This window comes from Bufo gargarizans, chromosome 6 (assembly GCF_014858855.1).
Source record: "Bufo gargarizans isolate SCDJY-AF-19 chromosome 6, ASM1485885v1, whole genome shotgun sequence".
NCBI classification, from domain to species: domain Eukaryota; kingdom Metazoa; phylum Chordata; class Amphibia; order Anura; family Bufonidae; genus Bufo; species Bufo gargarizans.
This window is the reverse complement of record NC_058085.1, coordinates 106,599,223-106,624,291: the sequence shown is the minus strand read 5'-3', so window position 1 is coordinate 106,624,291 and position 25,069 is coordinate 106,599,223. Positions and strand designations below refer to the sequence as shown.

At 43.2% G+C, this 25,069-nt stretch overlaps 1 protein-coding gene across 1 annotated transcript; it reads left to right on the top strand.

Moving 5' to 3' along the window:
* The first annotated feature begins 9,234 nt into the window (after window positions 1–9,234).
* On the top strand, window positions 9,235–22,283 carry VPS25 (vacuolar protein sorting 25 homolog). Its single transcript, XM_044297410.1, has 6 exons — window positions 9,235–9,390; window positions 11,287–11,432; window positions 17,114–17,167; window positions 19,603–19,691; window positions 20,420–20,495; window positions 21,694–22,283. The coding sequence occupies exons 1-6, from the start codon at window positions 9,344–9,346 to the stop codon at window positions 21,804–21,806; spliced, it is 525 nt and encodes a 174-aa protein (XP_044153345.1). The 5' UTR covers window positions 9,235–9,343; the 3' UTR covers window positions 21,807–22,283.
* Window positions 22,284–25,069: the final 2,786 nt, after the last annotated feature.

The following is a 25,069-nucleotide window of genomic DNA, read 5'->3' as shown; positions in this document are numbered from 1 at the left end:
GTCACCTAGCAACCGTGCGTGAAAATCGCACAGCATCCGCACTTGTTTGCGGATGCTTGCGATTTTCACGCAACCCCATTAATTTCTATGGGGCCTGCGTTACGTGAAAAACGCACAAAGAGGAGCATGCTGCGATTTTCACACAACGCACAAGTGATGCGTGAAAATCACCGCTCGTGTGCACAGCCACATAGAAATGAATGGGTCAGGGTCAGTGCGGGTGCAATGCGTTCAACCCGCGCAGAATACTCGCCCGTGTGAAAGGGGCCTTATTGTTGCTGTAGGCCTCTAGGTAGCCTCCCAGACCAGTTTTCTTCTCGTCTTTTCATCAATTTTGGAGGGACGTCCAGTTCTTGGTAATGTCACTGTTGGGCCATATTTTCTCCACTTGATGATGACTGTCTTCACTGTGTTCCATGGTATATCTAATGCCTTGGAAATTATTTTGTACCCTTCTCCTGACGGATTCCTTTTAACAATGAGATCCCTCTGATGCTTTGGAAGCTCTCTGTGGACCATGCCTTTTGCTGTGGGATGTGACTAAGAAAATTTCAGGAAAGACCAACTAGAGCAGCTGAACTTTATTTGGGGTTAATAAGAGGCACTTTAAATGATGGCAGGTGTATGCTGACTCCAATTTAACATGATTTTGAATGTGATTGCTTAATTCTGAACACAGCTACATCCCCAGTTATAAGATTTCAGTTTGTTTTTCAATTGAGTTGTACAGTTTATAGGTTACCTTAAAGGTGGAAACAGTTCTGAAATTATTTATCTTTGTCTCATTTTTTTACAGCACAGAAACCTGACATTTTAACAGGGGTGTGTAGACTTTTTATATCCACTGTATGATGAAGTGGGAAATTGAGAAATGGAATTAGAAAGACAAATGACACAATTCCAATATTGTTTTATTTTTAGTTTCTTTTTAACATTCACTACTTGACATGTTAACTTTATCCTGCGTTTAGTATGATAGCAATAATAACAAATTTATACACACTCATCAACACTGACATTGTAACACCAAGAAGGATACACTGTAAGGTTATGCAAATTGAGGAAGTAGAAGGTGTTGTTATTATCTGCAGATGAGCACCTAGCTCCAATCTGTGGGAGGGACATAAAAGCCAGATTGAAAGCTTAAAAATTGGATCACAGTGAGTGGTATACTTGTGCAATTCCTCCTGTTGGTCGAAATGCCAGTTATCTCCACTAGTCACAAACTGAAAGGGACAGAATCCATGAACTGAGACACCTTGGTTTATCACTCTGGCAGATCGCTACATTGCTAGGCCGAGAAGTCAGCACTTTTTAGTGTTGTTTGTCCTGATGCTTGTGAGAACAATGACGAAATGCAATGACAGCAAAAGGTGCAAAGAGGAGAACCTCTGCATGGACGGATCGTATTATTAGAAGAACGGCACCCAGTGATCCATTCTGTACTGCAAGTCAAATTGGACGTCACAGCCCAAGCTTAGGATGGCAAACAGTGTCTACACAAACCATCAGGTGTCTGTACAACACTGGGCTACGAGTTGGAGTTCCAGCTACAGGTGTTCCATTGACCATATGCCACAACTCTCAAAAGCTATCATGGTTGCTGAAATGGAGGTCTATCCTCTTCAGTGGGCCTTGCTTTTGTTTTTGATGCAATGATAGCTGGAGATTGGTCTGGAAACAAAATGAGCAACGCCATGAAGAGGCCTTTACAAGAGAACATCACACTGGTCCTACTCCTGGGATTATGGTGTGGGGTGGCATAATGTATGGTTGCTGTACCCATTACATTGATTTGGTCATGGAACCAGTGGTATGGCCATTTCTCCAAAGTGTTCCAGGAGCTGTTTCTCAAAAGTAAACTGCCAGGCCACATGTTTCTCGTGCTACTGTGAATAGCCTGCGTAGGCTACAAGTGCCACCATGGCCTACAGCATCTCCCATAGAGCACAATTGTGACGTCATTGGTTAGCATTTGCAAAGGGAGCTGCCAGCAGCAGACCTTGATGATTTGCGTGCCCAAGTGTATTCAGCGTGGCAGAACATTTCTTAGGCAACTGTTATTGATAGCATGCTAAGGCGTGTAAGAGCGTGTATTTCTGAGCGTGGCACTCTGTTTCCATTGTAAGGGATTGTCTCTTTTCAGGGGGTCACACTCACAGATATCTCACCAGACAACGGATTTTCATGTCCAAACTGTGCATTTATTTTTACAGTCTTCTTATAAAGGATAGTCCAGTTATACATCACTGGGTGGGGTGAGGTTCCCGCACCGCCAACACTTAAAACACAAATAAACTCCTGCCCGTCTAGGCGCTACCTAAACAAAATACGTCCCTACCTCACTCATAGAGCTCAGTTCACACATGGACATTATATGCGGCTTTCCTCAGCCAACATCAATACTGCAGCCTCCAGGCTGTGGCAACTCCAGTACCTTTTGGGGGAGTGTGGCCCAGTAGTCCTCCAGACGCTGGGTGTGCAACCCTCGTTCTCTAGGTGCCGCTAGGTCCTCCAAACCTCAGGCTATTCAAAGCCTTGTGGCCCCTCAGTCCTCCTGACTGAGACCACACACAGAGCCTCTGCTTCACAAAACAGTTTCGCTCTCCCTCCTCAGACTGACCTACTCTGAGACGCTTTATGCCAGCCTGATTACAGCAGGCCTCACCTGCGATCACAGGTAGAAAGGAAAACCCTAACTGGAAGGGTGTGGACTGGGAACTCCCTCTACCAAGCCTAGCCACCAGTCCAAGTAAAATCACTGCCACTCTCTGGATTTTATCTGTCTCACCCATCTGAGGTACCTGAAGTGGGACAACACACCTTCCAGCACTGTTCACATTACCACACCATGTTAAATTGGCACACCTTTATGAACAAAACCTATACAACTATAACATTTCATTTTCTCCTTTTCCACCCCAATTATTTTTTTACAGTTTTGCAATACAATATATGGAACATGTCCCATTAAAGGGGTTTACAGATGACCTGTCCACAGCCTCTACAAACAGCTGATTGACGGGAGTCAGACCCCCACCGACCCATACTGATGACCTAACACACAGGATAGGGGATAAGTGTCTGATTGGCAAGGTTCTGACCGCTGGTGCCCCTACCAATGACGAGAAAGGGCGTCCATGCTTCCTAATTTCAATAAAGTTAGACACGCACGTGTTTCAGGATTGCCAACCAGAATTTTACTTTTTCTGGACAACTTATCCCAAAATCATGGACAGTCAACATTTTTTTTTACATACAAACTGGAAAATCATAATGAATAATAAAGATTATAGGTAATACATGTCTATAGCTCAATATACTGATGAGAACTCATTACTAGCATTTGCTGTGAGCTGGAAAATGATGAGCATGTCTTCCAAAATAATCGCGTCAACTACCATTAGCCTAAAAAAAAAAAAAATCACAGACACGCCTATGTTTTTTCACGCACACAGGAAAAAAGTCACCAATTTTTACAGAAATTTTCGGTCTATGTCCACCACCTTATCCATCTCTAAAGGGACTGCTGGACATAGTCCATTACACACTCTGCTACCTCTGGCAGCCTCATGGGTCTGAATGGAGCAGCAGCACTTACCAATGAACTCCACTACATTCAATCAGAGGACCATGGGCCCCATTTAGTGATCAGAGGCAGGGCCGGAACTTCCTTAGTGGCAAGGGGGGCAATTGCCCCCGGGCCCCTGAGTCCTTAGGGGCCCCCCGCGCCGGCCCGCAACTAACTTTAGGCAGGGCCGGCGCTTCCATAGAGGCAAGGGGGCTCTCTCCCTCCCCCCTGTGCTGCTGCTGCCGCCGCCTCCGCCAATAGGAAGAGGGATGGGAGGAGGAGGGGAGGGGCTGTGGCCACTGCGCCACCAATGAAGAAAACTGACCTGTAATACAAATACAGGAGGCGGGTGCCGGAATCAAATAGCCGGCACCCGACCTCTATGACAGGGAGCGGCACCTGAGGGGTTAACTGTCGCTGATCGCAGCCCCCTATCATAGAGGTCGGGTGCCGGCTATTTCATTCCGGCACCCGCCTCCTGTATTTGTATTAACATTGAGTGCGCCCCCCCCCCCCCCAGTATAATAAACATTGAGTGCACACCCCCCCCCCCCAGTATAATAAACATTGGAGGAGCAGTGGGCAGTTCCAATGAGGGTTAAAAAAAATAAAAAATATTAACTCACCTCCTCCAATTGATCGCGCAGCTGCCGGTCTTCTGTTCTTTCTTCAGGACCTGTGGTGACGTCACTGAGCTAATCACATGGTCCATTACCATGGTGATGGATCATATGATGTACCATGTGATGACCACAGTGATGTCACCACAGGTCCTTTGACAGGTCCTAAAGAAAGAACAGGAGACCGGCATCTACGCGATCAATTGGAGGTGAGTTAATTTTTATTTTATTTTTTAACCCTCATTGGCACTGCCCACTGCACCACCAATGTTTATTATACTGGGGGGGGGGGGGGGTGCACTCAATGTTTGATATACTGGGGGGGGGTGCTCTCAATGTTTGATATACTGGGGGGGGTGCTCTCAATGTTTGATATACTGGGGGGGGTGCTCTCAATGTTTGATATACTGGGGGGGGCGCTCTCAATGTTTGATATACTGGGGGGGGGTTGCTCTCAATGTTTGATATACTGGGGGGTGCGCTGTCAATGTTTATTATACTGGGGGGGCGCTCTCAATGTTTATTATACTGGGGGGGCGCTCTCAATGTTTATTATACTGGGGGGGCGCTCTCAATGTTTATTATACTGGGGGGGGCGCTCTCAATGTTTATTATAGTGGGGTGTATATAATGTTTATTATATTGACCTTCTACTAAGCATTCTGTATTAAAGAATGCTATTATTTTCCCTTATAACCATGTTATAAGGGAAAATAACACAGTGAATAGACTTTCATCTTAGCAACCAAGCGTGAAAATCGCACCGCATCCGAACTTTCTTGCGGATACAATGCGATTTTCATGCAGCCCCATTAACTTCTATGGGGCCTGCGTTGCATGAAAACGCACAATATAGAGCATGCTGCGATTTTCACGCAACGCACAAGTGATGCGTGAAAATCACCGCTCATGTGCACAGCCCCATAGAAGTGAATGGGTCCGGATTCAGTGCGGGTGCAATGCGTTCACCTCACGCATTGCACCCGCGCAGAAATCTCACCCATGTGAAAGGGGCCTAAGGGTGAATAGGACAAGGGTTCCAGCCCCTAAGGGGGCTAATAGTAAGTAAAAATAAAACACAAACACTAAGGCTACTTTCACACTTGCGGCAGTGTGATTGGGCAAGCAGTTCCGTCGTCGTAACTGCCCGTTGGAGCCACCGATCTGGATGTGACTGAAAGCATTTATGAGATGCATCCGGATGCGGATCCGTCTCACAAATGCATTGCAAGAATGAATCCATCTCTCCGCTTGTTATGCGGACAGACGGATCCGTCTTGTATCGTTTTACACATTTTTACCGCCGTGCGCAGACCGGAAGGACGGATCCTGCATTCCGGTATTTTGAATGCCGGATCTGACACTAAAACGTTCCTATGGGGAAAAATGCCGGATCCGTCCTTCAGGTAAGTCTTCAGTTTTTTTTGCGGGAGATAAAACCGTAGCATGCTGCGGTTTTATCTTTTGCCTGATCAGTCAAAATGACTGAACTGAAGACATCCTGATGCATCCTGAATGCATGGGGATATGACGGATCAGTTCTTTTCTGGTATAGAGCCCCTGTGACGGAACTCTATGCCGAAAAAGAAAAACGCTAGTGTGACAGTACTCTAAAATATTACTTTTAAATCCCCCCTTTCCCAATTTTACATATAAAAATATATACAATAAATAAACATATTACATAGCGCTGCGTCCGAAAAGTCCAAACTATTAAATTATAAAAAAAATATCTCCTATGCGGTGAGCATTCGCCATTTTTTACTCACCTTGTCACCCCAAAAAATAGGATAGGACTGTTCAATTACGGGCCGAACGTTTCATAAAATGCGAAATGCACGTGGCTTTTTTGCGTGGTATTGAGTATCGCAATACTTTTTTATGGTGACGAAAGCGAATGAAAATTTTGGTATTGAAACAACCCTACGCCGATCTGATCGGCGTAGCGTTGTCACGATACCAAAATTTTCATTCGGTTTCGATTTGGCAACTAAAAATTTTATTTGGCTCCTAAATATACAGTATACCGCTACACTGTGCCACACAATATACAGTATACCTCTACACTGTGCCACACAATGTACAGTATACCTCTACACTGTGCCACACAACGTACAGTATACCTCTACACTGTGCCACACAATATACAGTATACCGCTACACTGTGCCCCACAATATACAGTATACCTCTACACTGTGCCACACAATATACAGTATACCTCTACACTGTGCCACACAATGTACAGTATACCTCTACACTGTGCCCCACAATATACAGTATACCTCTACACTGTGCCCCACAATATACAGTATACCTCTACACTGTGCCACACAATATACAGTATACCTCTACACTGTGCCCCACAATATACAGTATACCTCTACACTGTGCCCCACAATGTACAGTATACCTCTACACTGTGCCACACAACGTACAGTATACCTCTACACTGTGCCACACAATATACAGTATACCTCTACACTGTGCCACACAATGTACAGTATACCACTACACTGTGCCACACAATATACAGTATACCTCTACACTGTGCCACACAATGTACAGTATACCTCTACACTGTGCCACACAATATACAGTATACCTCTACACTGTGCCACACAATGTACAGTATACCTCTACACTGTGCCACACAATATACAGTATACCTCTACACTGTGCCACACAATATACAGTATACCTCTACACTGTGCCACACAATATACAGTATACCTCTACACTGTGCCCCACAATATACAGTATACCTCTACACTGTGCCACACAATATACAGTATACCTCTACACTGTGCCACACAATATACAGTATACCTCTACACTGTGCCACACAATATACAGTATACCTCTACACTGTGCCACACAATATACAGTATACCTCTACACTGTGCCACACAATATACAGTATACCTCTACACTGTGCCCCACAATATACAGTATACCTCTACACTGTGCCCCACAATATACAGTATACCTCTACACTGTGCCCCACAATATACAGTATACCTCTACACTGTGCCCCACAATATACAGTATACATCTACACTGTGCCCCACAATATACAGTATACATCTACACTGTGCCCCACAATATACAGTATACCTCTACACTGTGCCCCACAATATACAGTATACCTCTACACTGTGCCACACAATATACAGTATACCGCTACACTGTGCCACACAATATACAGTATACCTCTACACTGTGCCCCACAATATACAGTATACCTCTACACTGTGCCACACAATATACAGTATACCTCTACACTGTGCCACACAATATACAGTATACATCTACACTGTGCCACACAATATACAGTATACATCTACACTGTGCCCCACAATATACAGTATACATCTACACTGTGCCCCACAATATACAGTATACATCTACACTGTGCCCCACAATATACAGTATACATCTACACTGTGCCCCACAATATACAGTATACCTCTACACTGTGCCCCACAATATACAGTATACCTCTACACTGTGCCCCACAATATACAGTATACCTCTACACTGTGCCCCACAATATACAGTATACATCTACACTGTGCCACACAATATACAGTATACATCTACACTGTGCCCCACAATATACAGTATACATCTACACTGTGCCCCACAATATACAGTATACATCTACACTGTGCCACACAATATACAGTATACCTCTACACTGTGCCCCACAATATACAGTATACCTCTACACTGTGCCACACAATATACAGTATACCTCTACACTGTGCCACACAATATACAGTATACCTCTACACTGTGCCCCACAATATACAGTATACCTCTACACTGTGCCACACAATATACAGTATACATCTACACTGTGCCACACAATATACAGTATACATCTACACTGTGCCACACAATATACAGTATACCTCTACACTGTGCCACACCATATACAGTATACCTCTACACTGTGACACACAATATACAGTATACCTCTACACTGTGCCACACAATATACAGTATACATCTACACTGTGCCCCACAATATACAGTATACCTCTACACTGTGCCACACAATATACAGTATACCGCTACACTGTGCCCCACAATATACAGTATACATCTACACTGTGCCACACAATATACAGTATACCTCTACACTGTGCCCCACAATATACAGTATACCTCTACACTGTGCCACACAATATACAGTATACTGCTACACTATGCCACACAATATACAGTATACATCTACACTGTGCCACACAATATACAGTATACATCTACACTGTGCCACACAATATACAGTATACATCTACAATGTGCCACACAATATACAGTATACCTCTACACTGTGCCCCACAATATACAGTATACCTCTACACTGTGCCACACAATATACAGTATACCTCTACACTGTGCCACACAATATACAGTATACTGCTACACTGTGCCACACAATATACAGTATACTGCTACACTGTGCCACACAATATACAGTATACATCTACACTGTGCCACACAATATACAGTATACCCCTACACTGTGCCACACAATATACAGTATACCCCTACACTGTGCCACACAATATACAGTATACATCTACAATGTGCCCCACAATATATAGTTTCTTCTGTAAAAGTCATCGAGTGTCATGAGGGGGGGGGGCTTATTGTTTTTCGCCCCAGGGCCCCATTTCACCTAGAACCGGCCCTGATCAGAGGGGCCCCAGACATCCAGCCACTTATCCTCTATAAGGTGCCATAATGGGACAACCCCTTTAGAAAATAGATGTTTAAGAATTTTATATAGATGGAATAATATAAAGTTATTACTCTTGGAATGTGGAAAATACTAAAACTGGCTAAAGGGGTTAAAGCCTCCTGTGTGCATCTATTTCTAGACTTCCAGTTACTGCACTAGATACTGGCGGGTCAGGAGCAGCGAGGGAGAACCTCTCCTCACACCTGTAGCGCTCAGTCACCTGACACCTCCCCGTCAGCAAGGCAACAGATCGTTCCCGCCTCCCCCCCCCCAAACAATCCCGCCCCACAGTCACTCTCCACCAATTAGCTCGTAGCACCGGGACGCATCGGGACCAGGAACCATCCAGCCGCTGCTTCTAGTGTGCCTGCCCGGAAGAGATTTTTGGTCGCACCGCAGAGATGGGTTTCGAGTGGCCTTGGCAGTACAACTTTCCCCCGTTCTACACGTGAGAGACTCTCGTATTTGTCGTGGGTGAATGGATTGTATGGCACAGGGGAGGATTTAGGGGAGAGCACCTCATGTAACGGAGGTGCTTCTCTAACTAGTTCCGCTAGAAACAAGGAAGTGGAGTCGGGTTTAACACCTTCCTTGCCGGATGAGCTGTTTTCATGCTGTAATTCTGGAGTTCTGATTATTACAGATCAGATTACTGCCTGCAGGTCTCAGAGCTCATGTGTTACCAATATTACATGTAATCATGTGGTGGACCTTTCAAGCTTGCCTTAATTATAGAATAAGACAGGACCCCATTGACATTGGGGTAGTCTGACTGTTTAAGGCTATTTTCATATTAGCATTTCTCCTTTCCGGAATTGAGATCTGTCAGAGGGTCTCAATACCGTTGGAAAACGCTTCCATTTTGTCCCCATGTATTGTTAATGGGGACAGAACTGAACCAAGTTCACAAGAACGCATTCCGTTCCGTTTGCGTTCCCATACTGGACAGAAATCCGCCACAAGCAGAGTTTTTTTTGTCCGGCATGAGATGCAGAGCAAGACGGCAATGTAAGATGTAAGTCAGTGGTGCCGGATCTGTTTTCTTGGACACAAAAGAATCCGGCGCCCATTGACAATGGAGTTAATGACGGATCCGTCTTGACTATGTTAAAGATAAAACAACCGGATCCGTTCATAACGGATGTAGATGGTTGTATTATCAGTAACGGAAGCGTTTTTGCTTGGATCCAGCTAAAATGCTGGTTTGAAAGTAGCCTAAAACTGACGACCTATCCTGAGGTTTAGGTCATTAGTTTCTGACGGTGGGGTCCGAGTTCTGGCAGCTCCGATGATCAGCTGTTTGAAAAGGCCAGTGACATCACGTTTATTGGTCACATGGTCTAGTCTAAGCTCTTTGCATAAATGTCATGTAATTGTCGATAAAAGCCTTTGAGACGTATGAAGTGCGTGTAATTATATTTCACTACATCACAGAAACAACTGAAACAAGGATCTAAAAGCAGTTTAGCAGAAAACGTTGTGAAAACGAATATTTGTGTCATTCTCAAAACTTTTGGCCACGACTGTACGCCGCTGTTATATGATGAATTTTTATATTATGTAATATGTACTAATAAAGCTATTAATTTTTTCCAACTTCATTGAGAACTGTGTGGGAGTTGGCTTTCTAATTGGTGTGGTGCATTAATTCTGCACACAGTGGTTGTACTAATTTTGGAACCAGATATTAGGTGGGGTCAGTCTCATTTAAGTAAATAGGGCTTGGGCTGCAATACCAAGCGCAGCTGCTATCCAGTGCGTTTTAAGCTGCAAGGAGTCTACGGTGGGCACCAGAGCGCTGCAGGCTCTTCAAAGAGCTGATTGGCAGGGATGTCGGGCGTGAGATCTCTGCTGATGACCTGTCCTGAGGATGGGTCATCAGTATTACAGCCCCTTTAATGTTTATTTCAATCAAGTTGTGGTTTTGTGTTAGCGATTCCTTTGGTTGGTGGTTGTGCAATGACATCTTTTATTTTATTTAAAGGGAACCTCTCTACAGGTTTGGGGGCTTCTACACCACCAGGATGCTGTTACGCAGCTTTGCTTTTTAGTCCCAAACCCACCCTGAGAAGAATAGTAAATGAAAATCAAAGTCCCCAGTGCACGGAACGGAACCACAACGGCCGTGTGCATGAGGCCTTAGTGTGTAGTGGCACACCCCATTCACAAGGGAAATTGTGACACCTCCTTATCATACGTTTTCAAGGGGTGGAACAGTAGAAGTAGGTTGCTACTGAATTATTTTATGGGGAATGCAGAAAAACAGACGTCAGGAGAGGTGAGGGTGGACATGATTTGATGACGGCGGCTTTATTTGTAACTACGCTTTGTCAATTGTTTGCAGGTTACAGCCTAATGTTGATACTCGGCAGAAGCAGCTGTCAGCGTGGAGTTCCCTAGCCTTGTCGTACTGCCGCCATAATAAGTTATACACTATGAATGTAATGGAAATACAGGAAAGCCCCTTGTTCAACAACAAGAAGATACAAAGTATCCTTCATGACTTGGGCAGGTTCTTAAAGAGAAGCATAACATTGGTAGTCTTTTACCTTGTAAGGAAACTCCGGCATATCTGTTACAGTATACCAGGCACCAGCTTTGAAATATTTATAATTGTCCCGTCTACAGTTTGTTTGTTTTTGCTAAAATTGTGTAAGTTTGGCAATAAGAAATGCACACCATTATTAGTTAACCCCTTAAAGGGGTTTTCCGAGATTTTACTGCTGATGACCTATCCTCGGGATAGGTCACCAGGTATCTGTTCGGTGGGGGTCCGACACCCAGCTGTTTGAGAAGGCTCCTATGAGTGCTGCGGACTTCTCCATGCTTGCCAAGCACAGCTGTTGTACATTGTATAGCGGCTGTGCTTGGTATCGCGCTCAGCCCCATTCACTTCCATGGTGCTGAGCGCAATACCAAGCACAGCTTCTATACAATGTACGGTGCTGTGCTTGGCAAGCATGGAGAAGTCCGCAGCACTCATAGGAGCCTTCTCAAACAGCTGATCAGTGGGGGTCCCGGGTGTCACACCCCCACCGATCAGATACTGAGGATAGGTCATCAGTAGTAAAATCCCAGAAAACCCCTTTAACACAGAATCACATATGTGTATGTTATGTGGGGGAACGAGTTAGCACAAAATGCCATACAAGTAATTGTGATGGTACCAGCACAGAAGCTGAGCCCAGCTGACAGGCATAACTCTGACCGCCTCATTTAATTGATTAGGCCCAGATAGGGGACGCCCTTTGTCACACATTGGTGGCCTACAAATGCAGTTGCAGGCTCCTGATGGCTTTCCATGACACCAGGGTCTTAAAAAATGTCTGTATGTCTATTAGGCTGGTGTATTAAAGTGTTCTATCAACAGGTGTGATCAGTTCTCTTTAGCTAAAGTGACTTCTATGAGCTCTGAGCGCTAAGATAAGGCCCAACGGTGCAGCCTCTTTAGACGCCGGTCTTAATAAGGCCTTGTGCTGGCGGTGGATCCGCTGAAGTTCTGAAGAGGTTCTGGCTTCTTCATAACTTCGGCGGATCCACCGCCGCTTCTAAATGTAAGACAGCTTACTTGCTGTCTTACATTTAGACCATTTACTACGCCTAAACCAGGCCTAGCAAATAGTAAATAAGGTCCTTCTATCTTCATTCAGCAGGACCTGCGCTGACGTCACCACGTGGTGAGCGCGATTACATCATCAAAGGTCCTTTTGCAGGTCCTCAAAGAAGGAGAAAGAAGACAATGCCGGCTGCGCAATCAAGTAGATGAGGAGCGTTAATTTTTTTTTAACCCCTCAAGAAACCTTTTACTAAGCATTCTGTATACAGAATGCTATTATTTTCCTTTATAACCATGTTATAAGGGAAAATAATCAAGTAAATTGACTTTAATCAATTTACTAACCTCATCTAGCAACCATGCGTGAAAATCGCATTGCATCCGCACTTGCTTGCGGATGCTATGCGATTTTCACGTAGCCCTATTCATTTCTATAAGGCTTGCGTTGCGTGAAAAATATGCGGCGATAAATTTTTTATTTTTTTTATTATTAACGCAACGCACAAGTGATACGTGAAAATCACTGCTCATCTGCACAGTCCTATTGAAGTGAATGGGTCCGGATTCAGTGCGGGTGCAATGCATTAAAGGGCTTCTGTCACCCCACTAAAGTGATTTTTTTTTTTTGGGCTGGTGAAATTAGTTATATTGCGATATATCACAATATAATTGTGTCACTTACTTTGATCCAGCAGTTTCTTCAAAAAACAAAGTTTTATCATATGTAAATTCGGTCTCTAACAGTAAGTAGGGCGGCTACTTGCTGCTAGCTGCTGCAGAAATCCGCCCCCTCATCGTGTTGATTGACAGGGCCAGCCGGGATCTCCTCCTCCGGCCAGCCCTGTCGGCATTTCAAAAATCGCGCGCCTCTGTGGATTCGGCGCAGGCGCTCTGAGATGAGGAGGCTCGTCTCCTCAGTGCGCCTGCGCCGATGACGTCTTCTATTTCGGTGATGTCATCGGCGCAGGCGCACTGAGGGAGTGCTGAGGAGACAAGCCTCCTCATCTCAGAGCGCCTGCGCCGAATCCACAGAGGCGCGCGATTTTTGAAATGCCGACAGGGCTGGCCGGAGGAGGAGATCCCGGCTGGCCCTGTCAATCAACACGACGAGGGGGCGGATTTCTGCAGCAGCTAGCAGCAAGTAGCCGCCCTACTTGCTGTTAGAGACCGAATTTACATATGATAAAACTTCGTTTTTTGAAGAAACTGCTGGATCAAAGTAAGTGACACAATTATATTGTGATATATCGCAATATAACTAATTTCACCAGCCCAAAAAAAAAAAATCACTTTAGTGGGGTGACAGAAGCCCTTTAAAGGGCTTCTGTCACCCCATTAAACCGTCTTTTTTTTTTCTTTTCTTTTTTTTTCTTTACTAATAATCCCTACACTGCGATCTCATCATACATAAGCTAATTAATGATTTTCGTTCAGTAGAATTTGTTAAAAATCGATTTTTGAAATATGTAAATTACCTTGCTACCAGCAAGTAGGGCGGCTACTTGCTGGTAGCAGCCGCATCCTCCGATGGTAATGACGCCCCCTCTGCTTGTTGATTGACAGGGCCAGCGGACGGGATCTTTCTCTGCTGGCCCTGCCTGTTTTGATTCAATATCTGGCGCCGCAGCCGTACCTCTCTTCAATCTGCGCAGGCGCACTGAGAGGCGGCCACTCGCTCGGCCGCTCCATCCTCAATGCGCCTGCGCCGATGACGTCACATCTACACCCGGCGCGTTGAGGAGCGAGCGGCCGAGTGAGTGGCCGCCTCTCAGTGCGCCTGCGCAGATTGAAGAGAGGTACGGCTGCGGCGCAGGCGCCAGATATTGAATCAAAACAGGCAGGGCCAGCAGAGAAAGATCCCGTCCGCTGGCCCTGTCAATCAACAAGCAGAGGGGGCGTCATTACCATCGGAGGATGCGGCTGCTACCAGCAAGTAGCCGCCCTACTTGCTGGTAGCAATGTAATTTACATATTTCAAAAATCGATTTTTAACAAATTCTACTGAACGAAAATCATTAATTAGCTTATGTATGATGAGATCGCAGTGTAGGGATTATTAGTAAAGAAAAAAAAAAAACGGTTTAATGGGGTGACAGAAGCCCTATAACCTCACGCATTGCACCCGCGCGGAATTCTCGCCCGTGTGAAAGGGGCCTTAGTAGTTTAGAGATAAGGGCTATTAGATGGCCGGCACAAAGTGAAAGTACCAGTCACACAGTTAGAAAAACAGTTAACCCTTTGTGACTGAACAGCTCAATATTTTTAATAAAGGCCAATTGAAAATATGATTTTTAGCCCAAAAAAAAAAAGTGGACTCCAAAGGTGTACATAGCCTTTAACCCTTTTGATACCAGCTGGATTGATGTGTAAACATGGCGCCTGCTCGGACGTGCAGCGGGCGTCATGGCTGGCAGATCTGCAGCTAATTACCGTGACTAAATGCTTTAGACCTAGTGAGGTCACGGCATCTAAATGCACAAAAACCATGTGGCCAATTGGGGCATTGGTAGTTGATGGTCGCTGATGAGGCTGAAAGGGTTCATGCTGCAATTTTTATTTTGGCCACCAGATGGCAGGCTAGGATAAGAAATTAGCAAAATCGAGTTTAAATGGCATTTTAAAAATCCCTGATAGACCAAAATTAAAAAACATAATTTATAGGCTCAAATATGAGCCACAAAAAAAAAAAAGTGAAGAAAATATATAAAAGTTTAAATCTCCCCCCTTTCCGTATAATAAAAAAAATACCTAAATAAATATAAACATCATGGGTATCACCATGACCGAAACGCCCATACTATTAAAATAGAAAAAAAATATTCTAATATGGCGTAATGGGAAAACAAGAGTCAAAATGGCCGATTTGCCAATTTTTCATTGCTTCTCTTACCCCAAAAAAGCAATCAAAAAGTCACGCGCAATCCAAAATGGTATCAATAAAAACTGCAGATTGTTCTGCAAAAAAATGAGCCCCTATACAGCTCAGTAGACATATAAAAAAGTTATGGGGGTCAGAATATGGTGATATAAATTATATATTTTTTTTTCTCAAAGTTCAAATTAATTTTACACTATTTAGACATAAAGAACCTATAGATATGGGGTATCGTAATCATACTGACCCAGAGAATGAAGGGCATGGGTCAGTTTTGCAGTAAACAAAACACTGTGGGAATAAAACCCGTTAAACGGGGTTTTTTTTCACCCCATTTGGGAAAAAAAAAATTTACCGCTTCCCACTACATTTTATGCCATAATTAATGGTGGCATTAGAAAGTACAACCTGTCCCACAAAAAATAAACCCTCATACAGCTATGTGACCGGAAATATAAAAAAAATCACCTGACCCAAGAGTCACATCCGACAATGAGTCAATATCAAAAATAAATAAATAAATAAACTTATATATATATATATATATATATATTAGACACACCAACAGACACACTTTAAAAATTGTATACAATTAGAACAAAGTGCGGTATGCAATATAATATATATAACCGACACATACAGGTCCACGGAATTGCCAAACAATAGGCATATATACTATAAACCAGCATATAAAAATCCAATATAAAGCATCTAATTTAGACCTTATCCTGGTCTGTTTGCATTTCCAGTGGTCATTTTATATTTGCCTCATGCTTTATATTGGATTTTTATATGCTGGTTTATAGTATATATGCCTATTGTTTGGCAATTCCGTGGACCTGTATGTGTCGGTTATATATATTATATTGCATACCGCACTTTGTTCTAATTGTATACAATTTTTAATGTGTATCTGTTGGTGTGTCTAATAAACTCTCTCTCTCTCTCTCTCTCTATCTATCTATCTATCTATCTATCTTATATTATATTGACTCATTGTCGGATTTGCATTTATGGGGTGGTTCTTGTGACTCTCTTTCTTGTGTCAGGTGATATTGTTTCATGCTCTTTTCATCACCCCTTGCACTCCATGTATTATTTGGTGTGCCCCCTGATTTAGTTATCCCACGGAAATATAAAAAAGTTATGGCTCAAGGCAAATAGGGAAGAAAAATGAAAATGAAAAAACCTCTGGTATTCTAAAGGGTTAAATTGAAAAATTAAGAAGTTATGGTTCTGGGAAGGCAGGGAGTGGAAAATTTCCTGGGCCTGAAGGTACGCACTCGAGATAAGCTTGATTCTTCCATAACATACAAAAGCGTCATTGCTTTATATATAAACAGTGGAGGAGATTTACTAATCAAAATGCGCAAGAATTCTGGCATATTCGCCCTCTCTACAAAAAAAACTGGCAAACATGACTCGCACCAAATTGTTATGTTTTAGACACTGGTGATGTCCAACAAGGGGGTGTTGGTTAGTCGGAAAGTGGTCGGGGCCTGATGGAAAGTGGGCATTGCTCAAGAAGCTAGATAGTTTGCAATTTTGACATATCTCTGAGGCAAACTAAGCCAACTATTAGGTGGTATAAACTTAGACTAGACAGTCTGGTGCATTTTTAGACTGCCTAGTCTAAGTTAGACAGTGTTAGTAGGTGTGCCTCAGTGTGTCCTGTCTTTTTACAGCACCTGCAGAATTGAATGTGAAATATAGCAGTCATTTGCCCTTGACATTATCCAGGGAAGCTGTCCGTGGAGTCTGTTCAGGTGGTCCTAGAGGAACTCAGGAAAAAAGGTGTGTTCATTTTTCCTTGGGTCTCAGCATTAGGGCTCATGCACATGACTGTGATCGGCCCAGGAAACACAGACTGTGTGTCGGCCACATCGCCCAGGCTGACCCTGTCTACCCTGACGCAAACTGACTGTATCATAGTAATTTATAATATAGTCAGTTCTGATCTGATTGTGTACTTATATGATGACGTGAGTGCCCACCGCAATAGCCCTGCAATTAGACTGACTGTGTCATAAGTTACCATGATAGTCCGTTCTGATCAGGGGAGCGCCGCCGACACACGAGCCGTGTGTTTCCCGGGCCGATCATTGTTGTGTGCATGGGCCCTTAGTTCTTAGGTCTATACTTGATTATTCTCCAGATTGTTTTACTATATAGCATTACACTATGTGGCTGACAGAAATTACTACTATTTCTTTTTACTTCTGCTTCAGACACCAATTTGACAGGCCACTCTTTTTGCTCCATTCTTACTTCCCCAGGTGCAAGGGCACTTTTACACAGTCAGTATTTGGTCACAATTTTGCATCAGTATTTGTAAGGCTACTTTCACACCAGCGTTTTTTTGCTGGATCCATCATGGATCAGCAAAAACGCTTCTGTCATGATAATGCAACCATCTGCATCCATTATAAACAGATCCAGTTGTATTATCTCTAAAATAACCATGACTGATCAGTTTCTAAAACCATTGTAAGTCCTTGAGGGACGGATCCGTTTTTTCTTTTGTGTCAGAGAAACTGTATCCGTCACCATTGACTTACATTGTGAGTCATGACGGATCTGTCTTGATCAGTGTCCCATGATGCACACAAAAATGCTGCTTGCAGCGCTTTTGTGTACATCATGGGAACACATTGAAATGGAATGGCATGCATTCTGGTGCACTCCGTTCCCTTTAGGTCAGTTTTGTCCCCAATTACAAAGAATGAGGACAACACTGAAGCGTTTTCCTCCGCTATTGGGACTTTCTGACGGATCTCAATAGCGGAAAGGGAAAGCATAGATGTGAAAGTAGCCTAAGCCAGAACACAAATTTGGCAAAATAGGTTCCACTACTGCTTTACCATACAAATACAGATGCAATATACTAACCAGATATTGACCTTTGTGTAAGTGGCCTTGGAGAGAGTGGCTGGGAGGGGGAGGGGGTTATACATGGCAGATCAGAGTGTGGAGTGTGGGAATGTAGCCAGGGCAGATCAGTCTTTGCTATATCAGAGTATGGGTATAGGGAAAGCACGCACGAGGCAGTCTGTAGGGGAGGAGGGAGAGATCAGACAGGCTTTGTATCGGTGTACAGAGAGAAGAAAGAACCTATGACAGAATCTGTAGGTGAGGGTAGTTGCGCACACACACATTAACATGTTTCAGAACAAGGGTGAAGTGGTCCCTCATGAGCTGTAGAAGGGCAAATCAGTCCAGGAATCAAGCTGTGCAGCAGACCTCACATCCAGCATGTAGTAGTGCAGTGATGGCTAACCTTGGCACTCCAGCTGTGGTGAAACTACGACTCCCAGCATGCTCCATTTATTTCTACAGAGTTCTGAGAGCAGCCAAGCAGGGGGGGCATCTTGGGAGTTGTAGTTTTACCACAGCTGGAGTGCCAAGGTTAGCCATCACTGTAGTAGTGGGACACATTCAGCAGCAGGTTGCAAACTGTATGTCAAGGAGTCTGAAAATGAGTGAAGGAATGGAGATAGCAGATTGAAACTTAGTGCAACCTCTTAACTCAAGGTAACCACTAACATGTAAAAAATATATTGTTCAAAGGTGTCTCCCAATCAAGCATTAGTTGGTTGTGCATGACTCCCTTAAAGGGGTATTCCGGTTATGTTAAGTTATCCTCTATCCACGGAATAGAGGATAACTATTAGATTGGTGGGGGTCCTATTGCTGAGACCCCCACTAATCATGAGAATGGGCACCCTGTACCCCATGGAACCCCCCGAAATGAATGTAGCAGCCAGTCAGGCATGCACTCAGCCGCTCCATTTATTTCTGTTGGCGTTCCGAGGGCTGTACTCTACCGGGACTCCCATTTAAATGGGTGATTACCAGAGCCCTTGTAAATGCCATGGCCTTTTTGCAGCTAACCAAGCACTGCAATTGTGCTTGATATGGCAGCTCAGCTCCATTCACTTGAATGAGACTGAGCTGCGCCTAGGCCATGTGAGAGATGAACTTGATGTCACGTAGCCTTAGAAGAGGCCTAAGCATTCACAGAGCACTGTGGCCACTTTGCCCAGTTGATCGGTGGGGGTCCCAGGTGTCGGACCCCCACAGATCAAATATTGAGGACCTACCCTGAGGATAGGCCATCAATAGCTAAATCTCAGAAAACCCCTTTAACTGACCCATGGTATAGGATTGGATTTTCATTCAGGTGTACTGATGTTTTTGACCTGCAGGTGTATTGTGCTTATATATTGCAGGTAACTTAGAATGGTTGGATAAAAACAAAACCAGGTTCCTAATAATGTGGAGAAGGCCAGACGAGTGGGGAAAAGTACTTTACCAATGGGTAAGTAGATAGCAGGTACATTTTTTACAGACATTTACTGACAGTGACTACTTCTATTACCGTCATATTCTATAGCTGTTTGATAAAATGGTATGATCCCCAGTACCTCTGTAATCTCGCATGTTCATCTTTGCCAGATGTGTACAGTATGTTATTATGGCTCTGAATTTGATGTATACATCAGGAAGTGCTAAGAAAGTCCTTTTACCACATACCAGATTACAGAGGTTTATGTATTTTATTTTCCAGGACATTGATTATGATAACTTATCCTGAGAATAGGCAATAAGTATAAGATTGGCTGATTGAAGAGACTACATCGCCTACCATGTCCCCTTCATTGTTTACCATGTACAGTGCCTAGTACTGCAGCTCAGTCCCATTCACTTGACTGGCTGCAGTACCAGGCACAGCCTCTTCTACACATACAGAGGTGTGCCTGATAGACAAAAAAGGGGGATGTGATAAGCCATTCATATCAACGTGCCGAAATAACCCTATACTGAAACTTGTGGACGACAATGCTTTTGAATATATGGTAACTGGTTTCTGCTAAGAAAGTATAAAGCACAATATACATGTGTAGGTTTTTTTTTTTTTTTTGTTTTGTTTCTAACCAAATTAATGTAGGTTGTGTTATAAAATAGTTTCTGTATTTGCTGTGGTGGTTAGGAACATGCCTTGCATACAAATTTTAGTTTTTTTGTATTTTTTTTCTTTCCATCAAGGTCTCAAAGAATGGAATGACCAATTCTGTGTTCACACTTTATGAGCTGATTAACGGGGATGACACAGAGGGAGAAGGTAAGGAAAAGACTTCTTCCATTTTTCACTTAGGGTATATGCACACAGTATGTATTACACACAGATTTTCTGTGCCTGTTTTCGTGCAGAAAATCCACAGTGTAAGGCCTCATGCACACAACCGTTCTGTTTTTTGTGGTCTGCAAAAAACGGAAGCTGCCCGTGTGCCTTCCGCTATTTGCGGAATGGGCGGCCCATTGTAGAAATGCCTATTCTTGTCCTCAAAACGGACAAGAATATGACATGTTCTTCTATTTTTTTGCGGGGCCACAGAACGGAGCAATGGAGGCCCCATTGAAGTGAATGCGGCTCGGATGCGGACCCAAACAACGGCTGTGTGCATGAAGCCTTATACAGTAGGATTTCCAAAATCTCATGTACACAGTGCAGAAATGGGCCTCTGTTGTGGATTTTGAAGTACGCAGCCAGTCAATTGTTTGCCTGGATTTTCAGTACAGATTTCACATTTGCAATCTGGATTTTGGTGCAGAAACATGAACCACATAAAAATCTGCACAAACGACACTTGTGTGAATGTACCCTTAAAGGAGTTGTCCACTTTCTGGCTACTTGTGACCAATATGCATGTAATATGACTATGTGGCGCTTACTAATGTAGCGTTTGTTTTATATTCTATACCTTTGCTATATTTCACAAGCCAGCCCCCCTTGTTAGGTAAATCTTTTGTGCTGTCAACATAGAGATCCTGTCCATAAGATGGCTGCTGATGGAGGGTCATGTGACCAGGCAGATCTGCTCCATGGGATGTCGCCATTATTCAGACACATTGCACATGCACTAAACTCCCAACAATGCGAGTGCAAATGGCAGGTTCAGTGTAATTGAATGAAGGAGACACCACATGGAGGTGCACTTGCCTGGTCACATGACCCTCCATCAGCGGCCATTTTATGGACAGGACCTCTGTGAGGACACCACAAAAGACTGCAAACAAGGGGGCATAGTTTAGAAAATGGAGCAGAATATCAACATATAGTAATTTACTAATATACTCTGTTTTTCTATTTTAACTATTAATGTAATTTTTTTATATTCAGTTCATTCTAATTATGACATATTTCTATGTTTTTTTTAATCGGGTAAGACAGAAGGATCTTGGGGAAAGGGAGGTTTCTACCATTATATTTTATACTTTTTGTATGGTCCACATAACTCTGATTGTTATATCTATTGTAGAATTCCACGGGTTGGATGAAGCCATGCTCCTCAGATCATTGGAAGGCCTGCAGATGGAACACAAAGCAGAGATTATTACACTAAATGACAGCAAGGGAGTGAAATTCTTTTAATGATCATAATCTCAGTCCTGTCTGACTGTTGAAAGGACCTAGAACTCTTTTATAGAAGGAGAATATTGTATTCTCCTGCCATCTGCTGGACATTTGTGTATATTGCAAGGTGGAAGTCATAGCCTTGTAACGGTGGTACTCGGATGTTTCCACTGTTTTATCCCTGCATTTAGTGTGTGTATCTATCTATTTATCTATGTGTCTCTCTATCTCGCAGTGATCTGGTAACACTGATCTGGAATTACATTTCAGAGTTGGTGTTTGATAAAATTCCAGAAGCTTCAAGGTATTATTGGGTTATACATATTTGTCAAATATCACCCCCTTATCATTTTAATTTTGCTTACAGATTGACCTCTGACCTTGAACTATGTTACCGATATGTCATTTGACAGTTACTGCCTTGCATCCATAGACATTTTGGCAAGAGAACACACTTGCAGACAGTGTATGTACATAATAAACAGGATCCACTCAGCTGTCTTGGTTTATTTCTTTAACCCCTTTACGACTAAGCCATTTTTCACCTTTGTGGCCAAGCCTTATTTTGCAAATCCGACGTGTCACTTTGTCGTAATAACACTTTTACTTATCTAAGCGATTTAGAGATTGTTTTCTCGTGACACATCGTACTTCATGGCAGGTGTAAATTTTATTCAATATGTTTTACCTTTATTTTATAAAAATTCCAAACTTTGGAAAAAAATTGCAATTTTCAAAATGTTATTTTGTACGCATTAAAGACAGATAGTGATACCTCATAAAATAGTTTATAATTAAAGAGTACCTTTCGTGGGATTATGTGTTACAAACTGTTATGCTTAACGGATAGGGTGGTCCCCTACAGAGGCCAGCACTTTTTATTTTTTTCTAAAATACCTCTCCGTTCTGGCGCTGTAGCACGGTTCAATCACAGCGGAGAGCGTCACAGCCAGGGAGAAAGTGAGCTGTTCTTTCTCCCTGGATGTGACGCTCTCTGCTGCAGCCAGGGAGAAGGAGATGCCCATTGAGAAACCCGACCGTCTCCTCCTCCCTGTACCGTTACTCTAAATTAACATATCAGACACCAAAAACAGCGGGGGACACAGTGCCGGAACAGAGGGGTATTTTAGGGGGCAAAAAAGTGCTGGCATCTGTAGGGGCCACCCTATCTGGTAAGCAACCAGTTTGTAACACGTAAACCCATGAAAGGTCTTCTTTAACATTCCCCATATGTCTACTGTATGCTGGCATCATTTTAAAAATGTCATTTTATTTTTTAAGGACTTTAGAAGGTTTAGAATTTTAGAAGCAATGTTTCATATTTTGTATAACATTTTCTAAACTGCCTTTAAGCACCAATTCAGTTCTGAAGTCACTTTGAGGCCCTTACATAATAAAAAAAAAAAAAACATAAATGACCCCATTTTCGAAACTACATCCCTTAAATTATTCAAAACTGGTTTTACAAACTTTAACTCTTTAGGTAGAGTTGTTGGAATGGTTGTCGAGAGCCTTGTTACATTTGAAAAGACCCTGAGGTACTCCTAGAAAGGAAACCCACAAAATCCCAATTTTGGAAATTCCCCTAAAGGAATTTATCGAGGGGTGCAGTGAGCATTTTGACCCAGCAAGCGTTTCAGAGAATTTAGAAACACTTGGCTGTGAAAATAAAAAATGTAATTTTTTTTTTTTTTTTTTTTAGTCTGTACAGACTAACCAATCAGAGCAATCGCTGACAAGGGACCGCTCTGACTGGTCTCCTGCCAGCAGCTCCCGTGTCTCCTCTGTTGGGGAGAACAGAGGCTTCGGGCTGTGTCACTTTATAGTTTCACAGCCTCCGGTAAAACTTTGGGCGTAACTGTACACCCAGGTGCTTAAACTTAGTGCTCACTTAGACGTACCGTTACACCGAGGTGCGCGAAGGGGTTAAGAAACAGTGAGATTGATGGTATGACATTAAGGGCATAAACCAGAGGGCTGTTTGGCTGAGAGACCTCACCACAGTGCACTGTCCACATGACCAATGTCTCTCTTACTTTCTATTCTCTATTAAATAGAGTAAAGCCTTTATCGTTATAGGGGTTGGCTGGGCTCCAAATATTGATGACCTATCCTTAGGTCATTTTTTTTTTTTTTTCCCCCCTTTCTTCATAGATGTGTAGGGGCATGTCCAGTTGACTAGTAAAATTTTAAATGGGCTTATGTGTGTTCCCTTTCTCTAGTCTTAAAATTGTCTTTGTTCTTGGGGACAGCTTACTCTACTGATATTTTGGAGACCATGGAGTCACAGACCATTTATATATGCTCACATTCTTCAGTCCTTTTAGACATATCGGTCTCGGTCATAAGTGGACTACTGTGAGCACTGGTGCCTTCTCTAACAGCTGATCCGGGGGGGGGGGGGGGGTCCCGCGTGTAGGACCCCCACTGATCAGATACTGATGAACTATCCTGAGGATAGGTCATCAGTAGTAAAAATGTTTTTATTTTGGTCAATTCTATGTGATCTATACATTTTATTTATTTTTCCCTAGGTATATCTATATATTGATGGCCAGTGTGATGACATTTTCAGTCATTATAAATCACTAGTCAGTCCACACATGTAGTACTGTGTACAGTTCTGGGCTCCTGTGAACAAGGCAGACATAGCAGAGCTGGAGAGGGTTCAGAGGAGGGCAACTAAAGTAATAACTGGAATGGGGCAACTACAGTACCCTGAAAGATTATCAAAATTAGGATTGGAAAAAAGACGACTGAGGGGAGATCAAATAGTCATGTATAAATATATCAGGGGACAGTACAGAGATCTCTCCCATCATCTCTATTTATTCCGAGGATTGTGAAGAGGGGACATCCTCTGCATCTGGAGGAAACAAAATTTCTACACAAGCATAGAAGAGGATTCTTTACATTAAGAGCAGTGAGACTATGGAACTCTCAGCCGGATGTGGTCATAGTTAATTCACTAAAAGAGTTTGAGGGGCCTGGATGTATTTCTAGAGTGTAATAATATTGCAGGTTATAGTTATTAGATTTCTGGGGAAGGGTTGTTGATCCTGGGAGTTATTCTGACTGGAGTCAGGTAGAATTCCCCCCCCCCCCCCCCTCATAAAATGAGGAAAATTAGCCTCTACCTAAGGCCGAATGCACACTGCCGTGTTCTGCGGCCGAGAGCGGTCCGTGGTATGCCGGCCTGGATTCCTATTCAGAGCAGGAGCGCACGGCGTCATTGGTTACTATGACGCCGTGCACTTTATGCTGCCGCTGCGTTACAGTAC